At 39.7% G+C, this 20,229-nt stretch overlaps 1 protein-coding gene across 1 annotated transcript in view; it reads left to right on the top strand.

The window, feature by feature from the left end:
- syn2b (synapsin IIb) overlaps window positions 1–20,229 on the top strand; it is a 94,174-nt gene that overhangs the window by 45,428 nt on the left and 28,517 nt on the right. Inside the window, exons 2-3 of the mRNA XM_085406771.1 lie at window positions 16,153–16,210; window positions 17,625–17,716. Coding sequence (XP_085262897.1) covers window positions 16,153–16,210; window positions 17,625–17,716 — 150 coding nt within the window. The remainder of the gene's footprint in view (window positions 1–16,152; window positions 16,211–17,624; window positions 17,717–20,229) is intronic.

Genomic DNA, 20,229 nt, shown 5'->3' on the forward strand with positions numbered 1-20,229 from the left:
GTTTTAATGTTGTGTTTGGTTTTGTAGTTTTTTCCCTCATCTTTGCCCTTACGCCCTCTAAGTGCATCCTCTGTTTCCCTCTCTGTGTCTCTGTTCCTGTCTGCTGTTAGTAGCTCTGCTTTGGTTACTGCCTGCTAGAGCTGGGCGATATGACCAAAAATATTTATCATGATATACATTTGAAAATTTGTGATAACGATATAACTGACGATATAATTTCACACTAGACAAAATACTTGATATTTCTTTCATAACACTTGATATGAAAGAAATAAACACTGAATATGTGTTAATCTGTAGCTGAAAATAGTCCCGAAGAAATACAGTTGTTGACAATATAAACAATGGCAGATTTGTTCTTTACAAAACTTGAGTGAAGAAAACCTCACAGGAGACCCGATGAATAACTGTAAGCTGGTAGAGGGTTGGCAAGAAACAAGAGAAGTTATGAGAGAAAAACAAAGAAAGCTGCAAAACAAAATAAAAACAAACTCGTCAAATTAAAGGAATGACATAAAACAAATTGCTGTCACTCCCTCCTTCTTTACAAGGATACCAACCATAATAATCACACACTTAGACACAAAACCAAAGCCACACTCGGCACACACAGCCCAACGACAAATCATCTGCATGTGGGGTTAAGCGAAACCTCAAGAAAACAATCATCTAAGGCTGTTAGTTTCAAAATGCTCCCTAGATGAGTCCTTTTTCATCAGGACACACACTGTGCTGTATTTGGGTGCTGTCATACATGCAAACTTAGAAGCATGCTTCGGCATCTACACGAGAGGGCAGTCTGCCCCACAGGTCTGTGTTTGTCACAGTAATGTAATGCAACCACGCAGGCAAAACCACACAGATAAGTCCTCTTCTGCTGCATGGACATAAACACATCTCCAGCCCCATTTATCACACTGCTGAAGGAAATGTACAAGCATGGAGCGGACCATAAATATTTGGTTATATGTATTTTTTCATGTTCTGTGCTTAAGTGCATACAATTTTAAAAAGAAATATAAGATTTATTTTGTGTTGGTTTGCATTAGAACTGAATAAAGTGTATTTTTAGTTTATACAATGTTTGGGACTTCAGAAGTAATTGGACAAGTCAAGTCAAACTTATATATTTTATCAAATTTATGTACAGAAATCAACGTCACATCGGCCCTCTCCATGCAGTGTCGTGGAGTCTCCTTCAGCCTGGTCTTGAAGTGGGCTGCTACGCAATCAGATTAAGGGTCAGCTAGCCCAGGCAATCCACTCCTAAGAAGCTATTTGATTACTCTGGCTTTGGTTGTATATTTGCTGTTAATGGTAGCTATTTCTAATGCACAGAGTTGGAACAAACAGAAAGCTCACGTGTGCCTCTACATTCGTCATGTTGTTGCTTCCATCAGCAGCGAAACAGTTATCACTCACTGACAGTTATTTCACTGCCGTCCCAAAAAACTTCAAAAGAAAAATGTATCTAAAATTTATTTCTCCATTTTAAATTAAAACCTGAACAGCAAACATATTTAAACCATTTTCCTGTAAATTCTAATACTTTCAATATTCTGTATTTAATTGAAATCAGAGGAGCCATAATTTATCATATGACCTGCTTTCCACAACATGCAGTGGTTTCTAGACACACAAATGAGCTTCAGTCTCTGGAATACCTGTTTTCCTGTAGGGCTCACTGAAGGAGGATGATAGCAGGAGGAGTTACAGCCCCCCTTGTCTGCGGCTAAATAATTCAAGCGACATCTACACCTCAAGGCAAGAATGTACAAGTCAATACCACTGATTCAAAGGTTTCTATGCTGTGTCTGTTCCATCAGCACAGCCTATCAAAAGTCTGGCTCTCCTGACCAATTTTAACATTGAGCAAGAGCACGGAGTGTCAGTAAAAAAGACTGATACCCTGCTTAGTGAGAGAAAGGCAGGAGAGTAAATTATGTTTGCCTATTCATGCCTTGATCTGTCAGTGTCTGTGAGTTTCTTACAGTAATGTAAAAAAAAAGGTTTTCACAGGTCTCTAAGAACTCTTTTGTATAACCAAGTTCATTTCATGATTCTGTACCCTGCAGAGCCACTTTTAGCAGCAACAACTTGAAGTAATTCTTTTTTGTATGACTTGATCAGACTCTAATATCACACTTTACAATGTTGCTTCAGTTCACTGGAGTTTGTGGATATTCGTTTATGCACAGCTCTCTTAAAGTCTTGGGACTGCATTTAAGTCAGGTTAAGGTCTGGACTATGATTAGGCCATCACAAAATTTTGCTCCTTTTCTTTTTCACTTATTTTTTTGTAGAATTGTTGCTGTGCTTAAGATCTTTGTCCTGTATCATCACTCAGTTTCTACTAAGCTTTATCTGTCACATCCTTACATTTAACTCTAGAATACACAGAGGAAGTCATTGTCGACTCAATGTCTGCAAGATGCTCAGGTTCTGTGGCTGTGAAACAATCCCAAATCATCATCCCTCCACTACTGTGCTGTGTTTGGTTTACACCAAACACGGTGCAGTGTATCATGGGCACACATCTCCACTTTGGTCTCATCTGTCGAAAGAAAATTGTTCCAAAACTTTGAAGGCCGAAGCCATGTTGCCATGTTAGGTTTTTAGAGAAGGCTTTCTCTTTTCTCTTCTTTCTGTGTTAACACACACGCCTGAGTGCTCCAGACCAGCAAACAACCACAACTTCTGCTTTTATAGGTGTGGTCACACTTGCTGATGATCAGGTGATTTACTCTCTTAATTCATATGGAAGAAGTAGACGTGTACTTTTTCCCAGTTTTCCCAGTACTTCATAGAGTTCCATTAAGTATTTTTCACTAAACTGTATGTCTGTATTCATTCAATGTTTGTCATATATTGTTTTGAATTTTAGTGCATTTAAAGGAAAGCAGACTGTTTTTTTTTAACGTGAAATATAGTGTACCTTTGAGGATTTTATTTCATCCAACAATAATTACAGTTTTTCTCAAATGTTAAAACACAAAAGCCAATCCTGTAACCCAAATGACCAGTAGTCTAAACACATTTACTAAATGTAGCCACCATATTCCAGTACCATAAACACATGTCACATGAAGACACAAGTCACAAAACACAACCCTCTGTACTCATAAATCTAAACACATTTTTCCTTGCTAAAACACATGTTGCAAAACAACTCTGCTCATATTCTCAAATGAAAGCCCATGTGATGCAAAATGCTTGCCACAGTCACCAATCTTTGAACACAGGGAACACACCTGGCGTCATTCACTACACACAATGACTCAAAATTGAAGACACTTGTTGCTAATGCTGTACCCACATGTAAAAGCAAGTTCAGAGTGCACAGTATGCTGAAGGTTCCAAACAAACACAATGGATGAAGGCAGAGTCAGGGGAAGAGGAATTTGATGCAGAGGAGGGAGAAGAGCTGGCCCTGGAAGAAGAGGAGCAGGCCAATGAGGAAGAGGAGTTCAAATGAGAGGAGGAAGAGGAGCGACCAACGAGGAAGAGGAGAAGGCCAACATGGGAGAGGAGAAGGTCCAGGAGGGAGAGCAAGACAACCTCGCACCATCATTACGGACGAGATGCGAGCAACAGCTCAGCGACATGATGCCGCACAGTGATTGTGGTGTGTGTGTGGTGTGAATAACGTAAATAAAAAAACTTCACACCCTGTTCATGTTTTCAAGATTACTGTTGTGTGCAATAGATTCTGTTTTTGCATTGAGTTGTGTTACAGTAGTGTACGTACATGCAGGATTTTCTATAGATTTATACTACTCATATGAAACTCACAAATCTAAATGCCTAATCCTCTGCAGAGATCTACGACGATCCGTTACTGTATAGCTTCTAAAATATGCATTGGCAGTTATGGAACAAAGAACCTTCTCACAAATTGAGCATTGTGTTTTCAATTGTTTTGCTGTAGTGTGTAATGCTGTGTATAGTGTTTACAGTTTTGACAGCTTCGAGCTGCTCTCTTGGTGTGGGAGTTTGAGTTTTGCAGTGGGAAGGTGTGGTTGTGTTTATGTAGCTTTAGAGAAGGGTGTTGTGTTTGGACATTGGGGGACCTGGTGGTAACGTTTGTGAAATGTGTTTTAGCATTTGAGAAAAACTGTAATGCTCCCCATCAATAGTGAGCACAGTCTATCGTTCACTGGTGTTTAATGAAGCTGCCTGTGAGGACCTGTGCGGTGTCTTTTTGAAGACAGTCTTTTTGGCTCAGAGGAACTGTCCTCATGCTCAGTTATACACCAGGGTTTCATTATATTGTGGTTAGAGCCAGTTTGCATTGCTCTGTAATAGGAGTCGTAAACACCACTGTATGAAATCTACAGTTTAACATGACAAAATAGCAGGTATCCCTTTTTGAACAAGAGTGTATAAATACATACTCCACTTATATCCTGTTAAGGATTTCTGTTTTCTCACACCTTTCCTTGGTAGTCCAACATAAACACCTTAGCCAGTGATTTCAGATGATGCTATTTATTCATCTTTCCACCATATGACACAATAACTTCCGAAAGTTTGCATAGAGACTGGAAATGAATTCTTGATGTACAGCCTGCAAAGTTCACCGATCCCTGTGTTTCATTTTCATGCACCTACATTGTCTGTTTGCACCAGCTGTCTCTCACTACACTTGAGCAGACACTTATAATGCCCTTCTACCCCAGCAGCCAGAATCTTGATTTCCACAATCTCAAGTGTAGATCCAGTAGAGGCAAAGGCGAATACTGGCTCAGATTGCCACAACAAAAGAAGGGACAGCAGTCATGTTGTAAAAATTAAAGCATTCTTGATCATATGAAACTACAGTAGATCAGCTTTCATTTATTAAAATCACAGCTTTGTTCTTTTCAAAGTGTTTGCATAACTTGACAACTTACATTTTTCTCTGTCTTCTCTACTGGTAGGCAAATATGTCAGCAATATAACATTTCCACAATTAACACAAAGTACCTTGCATGATCACTTGTGCACAACTCTTTTGTTTTCTTGCATCTTTTGGATGCACCTACACACTGAATCAATTATCAAAACTACTGAGTGAGAGGTGGAAAAATGCCTCTGAAAGGTAAACAACAGCTAAAATAGGAGAGAAAAGAGTGGAGAAATAGAGTGCCAAGGAACACTTTCTATCATAATGTTTATATATGTATGTGTAATAGGATATAATAGGCAGCAGATACAGTCATTATACCACGATTATTGACAGTATACTTGCCAAGTAAATTTCATTATATAATACAGGACTGTAGGCCATGTATACATCTTTCAGGGTAGATATTTGTTGAAATGGTCCTGTCTATTTCATGACCGTTTAGCAGCCAGACGTGAAGTGTGTGGCTTTTGATGTGAAGTTTCTCTCTTCTGTGCCTAGGAGCCTAGGAGCAGAGTAAAAACTTTAAGAACTGAAAAATCTACTACTATCTGACTTTTTAGCAGAATTATGCAGAGCGTGATGCTAGAGCTATTACATGTTATCTTTATTTTAAATCTACTCGTTGTATCCCCATCTGCAATACTGCTGGCACTCATTTCTTTGCCTTTTGCTCTCATCTGTCTTTGTCATCTTTTCCTCTCCTTATTGCTGTCTCTCTGCCATTACTATGCATTGATTTGAAAGGCTTAATTTCCACAGGCTGCCGCAGACTCATGGACTCCACCAATCAATAGCAAAAGTGGAATCATATTAAATGATCGTAGAAAAATGAGCTCAACCGTTACATTTAGACCAGTAAGAAGTCCTCGATAATTTGGCCTGCTGTTGCTGTAGTTCACAAAATATGCATCTAAACCATCTATGTCATTTGAGATAGTAACATTTTATAATGGACTGCATTGCTAAACTTTACAGACAAATGTGACAAATGGTGTGCTGAGCTGAATATGAGGTTCCCACAGAGTAATTTCTACAGTTAAAAACATCATAGCAATATCTGCATCTGTTCCAGAAATTCACAATTTCAGTAACACATCCACTTAACACAGAACCATTAGTAATTGCTACTGTGTATCGCTTCTCTTTTTACTAAATTGAAGCCATTTGACTATTATGTAACCATGCAGACATTTCTTTTATCCCTAACTCTTATCAACTCAATCCATTAGAAACTTACTTCAGGTGCATTTGGCCGATGTTCATGAGTTGAAGCTTACATTTACTTTTACAAAGACAATTCCCCAAATTTGGAGATGCTGTGTAAAATGTAAATAAGAACAGAATGCAATGATTTGCAGATCTCATAAATTCATATTTTATCTGTGATATAGAAAACATATCAAATGTTTAAACTAACAAAATGTGCCAAATGTGTCGCATCCATTCAATTTTTAACAGCAGTAAATGTCTGGGAACTGAGGAAACCAGCTGCTGGACCTTTGGGAGAGGAATGTTGTCCCATTTCTGCCCGACGTAGGATTTTAGCTGCTCAGCAATTTTGGGACATTGTATTCTTCAAATGTTTTCAATTGGTGAGGCCACCTGGAGTCTTCTGCGAAGCCCTGCTGTTGTGATAGATGTAGTAAACAGTTTAGCATTTTCGTGCTATAATATAAAAGGTCTTCCCTGAAAAAGGCATGATGGTGCCTTTCCAGATGTGCAAGCTGCTAATTCTATAGGCTCTGATGCATGCTGGAACAGATGTAGGCTTTTGAACTGAGTACTGATAACAAGCAGCATGGTCTCTCTGTTCTTTAGACTGGAGCAGGCAGCATATATGTTTCCAAACATAATTTCACATTTCATTTTGTATGACCAAAGAATAGTTTCCTTTTGCCTCAATCTCCGCATTTATGGATGACACAGTGAACTGTGTTCACAAATTTCTGCAAGTGTTCATGAACCCATGCTATGATTTCCATGATGGAACCATGAAGGTTTTTAACGCAGTGCTGCCTGGGATCATAAGCGTCTAATGATGACGATAATGTTGATGGCTTTCGTTGTTAGTTTTGCTTTATTTCTAGTCACATTTGGATTCTTGCATTTATGGTGCTTTGAGCTTTTTATGTAGCAGTAAAAAGCTTCAGTATCTGAATCTCACCTTAGTTTGAGCCACATTTTGCAATCTAGTTTCTGAGCTGTAAACTCATTTCTTGGGTTTCAATTATATGCTGCCTCGTTTTTCTTCCCCCGTGTCTTTTTAAGTCTCCATCTCGCTGTTCGATATTCCCCTGTTGTATTTTGGTAGCTGTTTTCTTCTGTGGCTTGTTCCTGGGTTTACATCCTTTGTCTTGTCATTCTTGATCAGTTTTAGCTGTGTCTGGTTACCTTATGTTTCCAATTTTCCAATTGGTTCTTGTGTCTTCAGACCCTCACTTTGCTTCTGTTCTTTGTCATGTTGTACTGTTTAATCTGTGTGCCTTATACAGTTTTTGTTTCTCCTGGAATTTAATCAGCCTAAATAAACAGCTGTATGTTATTGGAATGCTGTTTTCTTTCGTCCTTGCATCTGGGTCCGAACATCTTCATTCTCCAAACGTGACAGCCCATCTTTACTACTGAGAAACTGCCATTCTAAGAAGTTCTTTGTAACGCTTGCATGTGTTTACAGACCCCAGCATGACACACATACAGCCTGCGTTTGCCTTGCCACAACTCTTTTTATATCCAATCATGTCACTGACCTGCTACCAATTAACCTAATTAGTTCCTAAATGTTCCTCCAACTGTTTCTTTTCAGTGCCACTTACCTTTAAAGCCTTTTGCTTCCCCCATGAGACATGTTGCTGCCATAAAATTGAAAATGAGCTCATGTTTTTCCATAAACATTTAATACATTGTGACTAAAATATGGGTTTATGAGATCTGCAAATCTGCAAATCAATGCATTCTGTTTTTATTTACATTTTACAAAACAACCCATTTTTTTGTAATTTGGTCTTCTATTTTTGTCTGTTAGGCTCATATATATATATATATATATATATATATATTTAGAGAGAGAGAGAGAGATCGATATTACAGTTTTTCTCAAATGCTAAAACACATGTCACAAACGTTACCACCAGGTCCCCCAATGTCCAAACACAACACCCTTCTCTAAAGCTACATAAACACAACCACACCTTCCCACTGCAAAACTCAAACTCCCACACCAAGAGAGCAGCTCGAAGCTGTCAAAACTGTAAACACTATACACAGCATTACACACTACAGCAAAACAATTGAAAACACAATGCTCAATTTGTGAGAAGGTTCTTTGTTCCATAACTGCCAATGCATATTTTAGAAGCTATACAGTAACGGATCGTCGTAGATCTCTGCAGAGGATTAGGCATTTAGATTTGTGAGTTTCATATGAGTAGTATAAATCTATAGAAAATCCTGCATGTACGTACACTACTGTAACACAACTCAATGCAAAAACAGAATCTATTGCACACAACAGTAATCTTGAAAACATGAACAGGGTGTGAAGTTTTTTTATTTACGTTATTCACACCACACACACACCACAATCACTGTGCGGCATCATGTCGCTGAGCTGTTGCTCGCATCTCGTCCGTAATGATGGTGCGAGGTTGTCTTGCTCTCCCTCCTGGACCTTCTCCTCTCCCATGTTGGCCTTCTCCTCTTCCTCGTTGGTCGCTCCTCTTCCTCCTCTCATTTGAACTCCTCTTCCTCATTGGCCTGCTCCTCTTCTTCCAGGGCCAGCTCTTCTCCCTCCTCTGCATCAAATTCCTCTTCCCCTGACTCTGCCTTCATCCATTGTGTTTGTTTGGAACCTTCAGCATACTGTGCACTCTGAACTTGCTTTTACATGTGGGTACAGCATTAGCAACAAGTGTCTTCAATTTTGAGTCATTGTGTGTAGTGAATGACGCCAGGTGTGTTCCCTGTGTTCAAAGATTGGTGACTGTGGCAAGCATTTTGCATCACATGGGCTTTCATTTGAGGATATGAGCAGAGTTGTTTTGCAACATGTGTTTTAGCAAGGAAAAATGTGTTTAGATTTATGAGTACAGAGGGTTGTGTTTTGTGAATTGTGTCTTCATGTGACATGTGTTTATGGTACTGGAATATGGTGGCTACATTTAGTAAATGTGTTTAGACTACTGGTCATTTGGGTTACAGGATTGGCTTTTGTGTTTTAACATTTGAGAAAAACTGTAACAACAAATGTTGTTTACACAGTTTGATGTTGGAGTTCAATGTAAAATTTCATTTACATTGAATTGTTGCTTTAACACAAGCTAATAGACTTTTGGGGAATTGCTCTGTACATATTTCCTCATAATGTTGATCTCTGCTGCAGTGCACTTTAATGCCGTGTAGTCCGTCACTGCTGATGGATTGAACACACTTTTTGGTTTTCTCTAGAATAACAAAGCAGCAGTGGGTGTGTGTCTCTGGGCAACACTATTAAACTCTGCTCAACTATATGTTTATTTTTTAAGACATTAGTGGATGCTATGTAATAAATACATGAAAACTTAGGAATAACCTGTCAGAGATGATTTGTTTTTGGCAGCCTTGGGATGTATGGCATCCTTTAGCCTAAAAGAACTAGTCACACTATCTGCCCCCTGAGAGTGCTCATTATGCTGAAGGAAACAGAGGCTTGAATGGATGTAACAGAGAGAAAGCTTTCAGTATAACAGTCTTTGCCTGAGGGTGCATACAGTGGCTTGCAAAAGTATTCGGCCCCCTTGAACTTTTCCACATTTTGTCGCATTACAGCCACAAACATGAATCAATTTTATTGGAATTCCACATGAAAGACCAATACAAAGTGGTGTACACGTGAGAAGTGGAACGAAAATCATGCATGATTCCAAACATTTTTACAAATAAATAACTGAAAAGTGGGGTGCCGCTGAGCTCCTGTGCCTTCGCGGGCAGCTATCGCTCCTGTCACTGGCGGAGCTCCGCTACCACCCGGGCATCACTTTCCAGCCTCGCCGGAGATACATCCATCGCGGGTCCCTCAGGATTTTCAATAACTCCAATGGAACTAAATTATTCTGGTCTGCTGCTCGCCACCCTCGCAGGAACCCTGATCGGGCTGTCAACCATCGATCTCTAGCCCACCTGCCCAGGGCACCCACCGCGATTAGCAAAAAAGAAAATACTCCACTCAACTTCGGTCTTCTAAACATTCGTTCATTGACAAGTAAGGGACCTCTCATCCAAGACCTCCTATCTGACTGTAAGTTTGACTATTTCTGCTTAACTGAAACCTGGCAACAACCTGATGACTTTTCTCAGCTAAATGAATCTACTCCTCTGGGGTTTGTTTACTTTTCTAAACCCCGCTGCTCAGGTCGTGGGGGTGGTCTCGCGATCTTTTTTCGCCAGCACTTGAAAGTCCTGCCAGTTAATGTTGATACCTTTAGTTCTCTAGAGGTCCTTGCATGTGAGCTGACTGGACCCATTCCCACCATCATAGCTACTGTATAGCCCCAAACCTAACCCTGTCTTCCTCAGTGACTTTGCTAATCTACTAACCCATCTTTCATCTCTCTCCCCAAATGTGATCTTGGTGGGAGATTTCAACATTCACATGGACAACAATGACCTTGCGCTCACCAGAGACTTTTCCTCCTGTCTCGAAGGCTCTGAATCCCACTCACTCTAACACACCCTGGACTTGGTCTGCTGTTCTGGTCTTACTCCCTCAAATCTTTCTGCTACTGAAATCCCCATAACTGACCACTTCCTCCTTTCATTTAACCGCACTCTCTGCTGCTCTTCTACCAAGCCAACCCGTCTCATCTCGTTCCGCAACATCAAGAACATTGATATGGACATTCTCACTACCAGTTTGGACAATGTTCAGATTCCAGACTTCTATTCTACTCCTGATGATTTGTTGTTAATTTATAATAATTGTCTACGCACTGTCCTTGATCCTCTGGCTCCTGTAAAAGCCCACTCTGTTTCCTTCGCTCGCTCTGTTCCCTGGTTTACCCCTGACCTCCGAGCTCTGAAGGCCAAAGCTCGGCAGCTAGAGCGTAAATATAAGAAATCTGGTTTAACTGTTGATTCAGAAATCTATAAATACCACGTACTTCAGTATAAAGACTCCATCAGCAAGGCAAAACAAAGCTTCTACTCTGGTATTATCGGTTCTTATGAGGGTAATGCAAGGACTCTGTTTTCAGTTCTCAACAAACTAATTCAACCCCCCAACACTTTACCACCACACTTCTATTCCTCTGAAACCTGCAACTCCTTGATGGTGTTCTGGACTACGAAAATCAATAACATCCACCAGCAACTCAGATCAAATGTTGTGTCTGCGCCCTCTCCAGAACCCTTTCTCCTTTTTGAGCCGTTTTCCACTTTTCATCTTCCTGATTTATCCGATATTTCCGAGTTCATATGTAAATCAAAGCCTGCCACATGTCATCTTGACCCCATGCCCACAGGGCTTGTGAAATCCTGCCTCTCTTCTTTACTCCCACTCATCTCTGCTATCATTCACTTTTCTCTCACCACCGGTATCGTTCCCTCCTTATTCAAGACTGCTCTAGTCACTCCTATACTGAAAAAACCTTCTTTAGATCCTAACAACTTTAACAACCTCCGTCCGATTTCCAATTTACCCCTCATTTCTAAGATACTCGAAAAAGTGGTTGCAGCTCAACTTCAGTTACACCTGGTTAATAATAACATCTACGAGAGATTTCAATCTGGTTTTCGCTCATGTCACAGTACAGAAACTGCTTTACTTAAAGTCACTAACGATCTTCTAATCGGAGCTGACTCTGGTCTTCTCACCATTCTCTTCCTTTTAGATCTGAGTTCAGCCTTCGACATCATCTCTCACTTTGTACTTCTAAGCAGACTTTCTTCTCTTGGCATCTCTGACACACCCCTCGCCTGGTTTCAATCATATCTCCTCGACCGTTCCCATTTTATTCAACTAAGATCATTCCGCTCTCGTCTATTCCTTGTCACCTCTGGTGTACCTCAAGGCTCAGTTTTAGGCCCTCTTCTCTTCATAATATACATCCTCCCTCTAGGTACCATTTTCCACAAATTTGATCTTCAGTTTCACTGTTTTGCTGATGACACCCAGTTATATCTCTCTTGCAAACCTGATTCCTCCCTCCCACCTTCCTCCCTGTCAGAATGTCTATCCGAGTCAAAATCCTGGTTTACCTCTAATTTTCTAAAGCTCAGTGAGGATAAAACTGAGAGCCTCCTTATTGGCACCAAATCCAACCTTATGAAGGCAAACCATTTCTCACTCACCATCGATAACTCCACAGTTTTCCCTTCTCCTCAGGTTAAGAGCCTTGGTGTCATCCTAGACAGTTCACTTTCCTATAAATCTCACATCAATAAGCTCACCCGTTCTGCCTACTTCCATCTACGTAACATTAACAGATTGCTTCCTTCTCTTTCCACCCAGTCTACGTCCATTTTTGTCCATAGTCTTGTTACCTGTATTGACTACTGCAATTCTCTTCTGCATGGTCTCCCCCAAAAATCCCTCCATAAGCTCCAACTGGTTCAGAACTCTGCTGCTCGCATTATCACCAGAACCCCCTCCTACCAGCACATCACCCCTGTTCTTCAGGAACTTCACTGGCTCCCTGTGAAATTCCGGATAATTTTCAAACTTCTTCTGCTCACCTTCAAGGCCATTCATAACCTGGCTCCTCCTTACCTTTCTGACCTGTTAACCACTACCTGTTCTGCCCGTTCACTTCGATCTTCTTCTTCTATCCAGCTTGCTGTACCTTCCTTCCGCCTCACCACCATGGGAAGCAGAGCTTTCAGCTGCTCTGCTCCCAGGCTGTGGAGTGGAACTCTCTGCCCCCAGAAATAAGAAACATTGGTTCTCTCCCCCAGTTTAAATCCCAACTCAAAACTCATCTGTTCAAATCTGCATATTCACTGTGAATCCACTGTTTGTTAATTTTATCTTGTGCTTTTGTTTTATTGTTCTTATTCTGCCATTGTTTTACTAAGTGTTTTATCCTATTGTAAAGTGACCTTGGGTGACTTGAAAGATGCTCATAAATAAAATTTATTATTATTATTATTATTATTATTATTATTATTATTATTATTATTATTATTATTATTATTATTATTATTATTATTATTATTATTTAGCCCCCCTGAATACTTTGTAGAACCACCTTTTGCTGCAATTACAGCTGCCAGTCTTTTAGGGTTTGTCTCTACCAGCTTTGCACATCTAGAGACTGAAATTCTTGCCCATTCTTCTTTGCAAAACAGCTCCAGCTCAGTCAGATTAGATGGACAGCGTTTGTGAACAGCAGTTTTCAGATCTTGCCAAAGATTCTCGATTGGATTTAGACACCAGACAGGTCAGGGATAAAGTTATTGAGAAATTTAAAGCAGGCTTAGGCTACAAAAAGATTTCCCAAGCCTTGAACATCCCACGGAGCACTGTTCAAGTGATCATTCAGAAATGAAAGAAGTATGGACGGCCTTGTCTTGCTAGGTTTACAGTTGTTCCATACTTCTTGAATAATTACACACACCCCACTTTTCAGTTATTTATTTGTAAAAAATGTTTGGAATCATGTATGATTTTCGTTCCACTTCTCACGTGTACACCACTTTGTATTGGTCTTTCACGTGGAATTCGAATAAAATTGATTCATGTTTGTGGCTGTAATGTGACAAAATGTGGAAAAGTTCAAGGGGGCCGAATACTTTTGCAAGCCACTGTAAGTCTGTGCTGGCAAAGCATTGTTTCTACCTTTATACCTTCTATCTTATTGTATACTATTCTGGGTTTGCTGGAAACTGGGTCGTGTGTAAAGGGTAACTTCCTCCTACTAACCTACAGTGGTTTACTTTGACTTGCAAGTGAAACTGCCTTTTTTCCACTAGGTAAGGCAAAAACCTTACCTCTTTTCAACGTGGTTTTAAGCTACTCTAAGCTGTGTAACATGCATGATTGTTGCATTATTTGAGAACCAAGTAGTTTTAGCTTCAGATAATGCAAACCATTGAACTGTATGTTCCAGCTAAGCATTTGCACTGTGCAATATTTAAAGCTATGTTATAGATATATTTACTAGCCTGCAAAACTAATTTTCAGCCATAGCAAGCAGCAAAGATGTAGTACAGATGTAGTTATAACATAGTTTACCCATTGAATTACACTGTGGAGGATTTAGCTGCTAAATAATTAGACATTTCCTTTAAGTAGTGGCAAAAAGCCCAAGTGAATACAGGATATATCGAGTTGCACGAACACATAACTAGATGCAGGCTAAGGTCGCTGCTTGTGTGCTGGATATGTAAAAAGTCGCCTGTTTGCATTTACTTTTGCTACTGAAGTGTGACAGTGTCAGTGGTCAATTTTTACTGAGAATAAATCGCAGTAATACAGCTTTGTGGACATCTGATACAACAACATTTTGTCATCACACACACATTGAATGTACAGGTCATCTTTGTTCCTATCCAGTAAAAGTTCATTCCCAGAAATTCACTTACAGCTCAGTTGAGGATATTTATGTGCACGTCCTGCATTTTGCTATGTGACAGCAGCATTATTCTTTTTAATGGAATTAAACAAAGAGGCTCCATCAGCTGTCTTTCAGTAGAGCTCTATAATTGTCCATTAGTGTGTTGCCCTGGTATTGCATATCTCTGTGTATTGTTTGCTTCATGCACCAGATACTGAACACATACTGAACCCTCATTTGCTCCTAAACCCATTCAGCAGCAGAGGCACCAGCTATGTTTGACTCTCAATACTCTGTTTGGAGGCACTGTGGTGTAACTTGTTGAGTCAATGCTGTGGGAGGTGATGACATTTTTCATTCATAAGTATGATGCGTGGCATGGGGTGGTCATTTTTCACGATGCAGTAAAGGCTTCAGTGGTGAATTCATGGGTGTCACCAGTGCAGTGTGTTTAATCAGCTGCCTGTGCTGAGACACACACACACACACACACACACACACACACACACACACACACACACACACACACACACACACACACACACTAAAACGATCACTTTCTAGTAGGGCTAATAAAGATATATTGCTGCAGTTATAAGGTCACCAATTTTGTTGGTGTGGTTATTGATTGTCAGAAGTTAAGGCATCATATCCTCAAAGTGTTTCTCTCACAGATGGTCTAATCCTAATGAACCACACTAACGAGCCAGATGCCTGCGTGCCGCATTACACGAGGTCCCTGTGAGGTTATGTGGAAAAAAACCCTGCAAATATTTTTAATTGACAGCACAGAGAGGAACCATGTGTGTGTGTGCAATCTGATGTCATGATAAATTGTGGTACATGAGCTGGCATAATATTTGCCGAGGATGGCTGTTTGAATGAATAATTGAAGGAGGTTCAATTAGGAGTGAGATTAGAGAGGGAGTCGCTTTACCCGGGATCCAAATGTGTTTGGAGAACTCACTTCTCCATCTTTTTAGACGCATCTCGTCTCCTGGAGTTTCCTGAAAAGACATCTCACAAAGTATTTCATAATAAATTTGGTGAAGACTCATAAAGAAAAGCTATCAGATGCGACTTCCAAAACATGTCTGCTGTTTTTGATTCATGTTCTTGGTTATTGCTTTTTTTTTTTAAGAGTCAGTGTACGGTTTGATGATGGATGTGCAGTAAACACTCTGCGATCCATTTGTGATGCCTGTGTATAATAAAAACATCCTGCTTGTGTTTTGGCTGACGGTCTGTGTGCCTCTATTGCTCTTCTCATTCTCTGTGCCTGTCTGTCTTTTCCTGCCTGCTCTCCATCTGTCTCCCTGTTTGTGTTTACTTGCAATCTATTTCTACGTCACTCTTGAGCGATTGGCGGCCGAGATATTAGTACGTAAACATCGAACAACACACTTATTGGAAGCATTTATCATTCAAACTGCAAAATGTTTTACAGCTTGGATCAAAACTTAACGTCACCACCATGTGTGATGAGACCAACTGCAGTTTCAGCACGGCCTTCTTATCTACTGTATCTTTTGTAATATGTTCACAAAGGCTCATTAAAATATGCTTCATCATGCAAATATGAGAAAGTTTGGCCATTAGAAGTGCACAAACAAAGGCCTCCATTTTCTGTCTCCCATTTGTGCCACAGCAGCTATATTGTCCAGTAGAGGGCAGCATAGACAACTGAGAGGTTTGGTGTGTGCAATAGCAAACTAAAACACTTCTCTTCTTTTGCAGGGGCAAAGTGTTTCGAGGAAAGAAGGTCCTTGGGGAATATGACATCAAAGTGGAGCAGGTATCATGCTGGATTTAATAAATATGTGATGCTACAGAAAAGAGATGCCAGTCATCAAAGTGAACTGATATTCTATTGAGTATCATTAATAATAACAACAGAAGATGCTTTTCGCAGCTGTAATGATCTGAGAGGAATTTAAGTTTTCTCTTTAGTTTAGCTTAAATCTCTTGGAAAACTAGAAATATTACTGTAAACATCAGTAGTATTTTAAGACACTAGGTCATATTATGCTGATAAACATTTTAGAATGCTAACAGGCTAAACACAAGATTGTGTGAACCTGGTAAATGTTACCTGCTTCACACCATAGTGATAGCATCGTCAAACAACATATGAGGTTGATGGTGTCAAAATTTACCCCCAGGATTCTCATAGTGTCACCTCATAGCAAACTAAACCTTAATATTAACACATACAGCTGCTGTCAAGACATGACGTCTCTTTAATGTTGAAATCTAATGTTGCTGATGGCCTTGTAAACGAAGCTGTTTGATTTGGCCACATTTTCTTACGTAACCTTCACGTACAGTAATACTTTTTTGAGGTGTTTTGGTGCGGAAAAATGGAAAAATAATCAACTTTTTTGTATACGTCTGGCTTTACATTGATTTACTTTGTTTTTTAAACATCATAAAATTTTATTGTCCTCATCTGTCTTCTCCTTTGTCCAGTAAAGTGAGTGTCCATGCATGAACAGTTGGCTAGACTTGTAAAACAAAAAAAATACAGTAAAATTATACAGGACCTGTGTATTAGGCTGTACAGTTATTTTTGCTCACGTTGTTTCAGATGTAGGATTTGACTGTCGCAGTGGTTTCATATTGGTTCAGCCAACTAACCAGAAAATCCTTTTGCAGTGCTCGGTTACTGCATTTGAGATGACTATTCTCTGGGGTTTCACACCAAACAGTTTCACACCTAATAGATGTTGACAGTTAAATTACAACCTCAAGCCTCACCACAGATGTGAAATAGACACCAGTGGAGACAGAAGTCGGCAGCTATGAGTCACAGACAGATCTTCGCTGTTTTTTCGACCACACCAAAGAGCAGCCATGTACATTGTTTTGCTGCACAAGCACACGGTTTATTTACGCTGCATAACACAGCGTGACTGCGTAAGTAAATAACAGCAGGAAAAGTCTGTGAGGTTGAAAAGTGTCGTTTAATTGTTTGTTTTGATTGCCCCATGACTCATTCATTCAAATGATTAATAATGAATAATGTGCATGCTGTGAAAGTAGCTTTATGAGAGAGAGAAATAGCACATTGGACAGAATTTCCTGCACAAAAACCTTCAACAATGAAACAATGTCATTTATTAAAAGCACAAATAACCAATCATAAGCATCAGATTGTATCAACATTGCATAACTGATTAAATTATCTTCTTTTCTCCTTCGCCACGTAGGCTGAGTTCTCAGAGATCAACCTCGTCTCACATTCAAACGGGACCTGTAATGTGGACATGCAGGTCATCAGGGGCGGGACCAAAGTTGTCAGGTCAGCATCACACGTACACAGACATTGTCACACACATAGAGTAATTGTTAAAACATCATTATCCTAATGAGTAAAATTGAACAGGAATAATCCCAAACTGGAAAGAGAAACAACACAAATTCACAAACAGTGTAAATGACGACAGTGCATACGAAAAAACCCCAACTTGACTTCAAACCCACTCTGTAACTTACCAGCAAGACACCTGTCAGCAGCGCTTTAGCTTTCGGTGTCATTCATCTTTTCCTGATGTTACTGAAAGTGAAACAAAACATAAAGAGAGACAGTAGAAGGCCATTGTGCGGTATGGTGTTCATCAGAAACAACACAAATTCATAAACAGTGTAAATGACATTTGTGAGATCTTTGTGAGATAATTTCACTTTGGTTCTCTCAGAAAATAGTAAACGCACATGAAGTGCACCAGTAAGCAACAAGAGCTTTTGATGGCAAACACAATGCAGCTGTAACCATTAACTAACTTTTCCTACAGTAATGCCATGAAGCCAAACCTACACCATCTTCACAAAATCACCAAACTTTGTAGTTTTACTGCTGTTGCAAGGGCACACAAAGGAGCACAAGGCACAACGCTCCACGTGACACAAATGATTCTCCTCTTAAATTACAGCCACTTAACACAATTAAGTCCTTGGAAAATTACCACCACTTTGAATCCTTGTGAAAGGGCAAGAGCAAACTTACAGTTTTAGCCCTGATTTACCACATTTATGCATCAGTTAGCGTCGTTTCTGTAAGACAGAAAAGCTTCAGAGTGCATTTGGAAAGAATGAACATTGTTTACTGAAAGCTCTGATCAGTGGAAAAAGAGCAGAGGCGTTTGACCACAACCATCACCCGCAGGGCGGTACAGTAGATTTGCCTATACTGTAGACATGCTCACACACCACAAACCACACTGACAGAGACACCAGTATCCTGGCTGAAGACTGGGACTTATTAAGCAAGACGGTAGCTCCTACTGGTGTAAAACAAGCAAAAAACCAACAGGAAATGAAGGGTGTAGCATTAGTTTTATGATGGGCTGCCCTGCACATGCTCACACAATGACCAGGGCCAAATGCTGAAGATCATGTGGAGTAAGACAGACTTTAAATTACTGCGGGCAGAATGATTCACACTCGTCTGTCCCAGCTGTGTCATGTCTACGGAAGTCTTATTCTTTGTGTGGAGGCGATGAACGAGTTTCCAACATAAACCTCAGTGTGTCTTGCTGTCTGCCCGTGTGATGCACAGTTTTTCGACCTGAATGCACCTACAATTGATTCTGTAATTACAGCGTGTTCATTGATTTCAAGTCAAAGCGGGGAGTTCCTAACTGCTCAGATACTGCGTTGCTAAGTAACCTCGATCCCCGAAGATCTTTTATGTCTAGACTTTACCACTGCACAATCTACATCTATACTGTCTTTACTGAACAATTTCTGGTTTGTTTTTTGTTTTGTTTTGTTTTTAATTGTTATGTATGAAAAATGAAGCAATAACAAAAAGTTTTGTTTTCTCATTATTTACGTTGAAACACGTTGCACTTTTTGCATTTGGGTGGTATTTTAGCAGTACTCACAGAGCATTTGGCAAGCTCTTCAGTGCATGTATGCATAGCTAGCCTCCACATACTCAGACACACAAACCAAAATTTGGATTTAATTGCTTAGTTTTTAATGTATGTTAATGCACGTTGGCCATAGTCAGTATTCATAGCATCAGTATGTGAAACTCCCCGAAAAACAGCTAACGTGGCAAAGTCTATAACAGCAATTTCAGTAAATGCAACAGTGTTGCATTTACTCATTGATTGTTTGTGATCTGAACCATTTTGGGTCTGCTTATCCAGGAAAAACTGAATCTCTTTTGCTAATTGTTGTGGTGCGTACATGGAGAGCATCCATATGCTTAGCCACACACATAGGATTTCAGGCTAAACAGGAAAAGGCTCCGCTAAAGGAATCATGCTATTTGATGAGAAGTCTTCAAGAGGCCATTAAAAATGTTTTAGTTTTGTGTTTTGTCTTATGTCTGTGAAGGTTCTTCCAGAAGTGTTTTGTCTTACTTTTGTCTGCTTTATTGAAGAAATTACTATTTATTTCTAAATAATCATCTTTTTGAGTTAAAATAATTTATATTTAGAGTCACAAATAAATGTGCTCAAAGGCTAAAAAGTGCTATATTTAAAAGGCCCTCTTTTATAAATCTCAGTCATTGTTCTCAGTCGTTTAAGCCTCATTTCCACTCCTATATTTAGCCACAAATAAATGGGCACACGCCTTAATTTCGTCATTTACAAAATTGCTCTTCTATTTAATTATTGGACAAACTGCCAAGGCAATATCCTGGAAGAAGTTTCTAAAGCACAGAAAATGAACTTTGGGTTGGTGTGGTTCACTTATGGAATCTCAAACAAAAGAAACTAAGGATAACCTGAAAGGGCTTGGGTCAATGATCCTGGCAGTGACAAAACAATCTATAAATAAAGATATACGAACAGTACTAAT

The sequence above is a fragment of the Rhamphochromis longiceps genome, linkage group LG5, assembly GCF_057381845.1.
Source record: "Rhamphochromis longiceps isolate RC_006_pf linkage group LG5, R_longiceps_female_GT1.1, whole genome shotgun sequence".
Taxonomy (NCBI): domain Eukaryota; kingdom Metazoa; phylum Chordata; class Actinopteri; order Cichliformes; family Cichlidae; genus Rhamphochromis; species Rhamphochromis longiceps.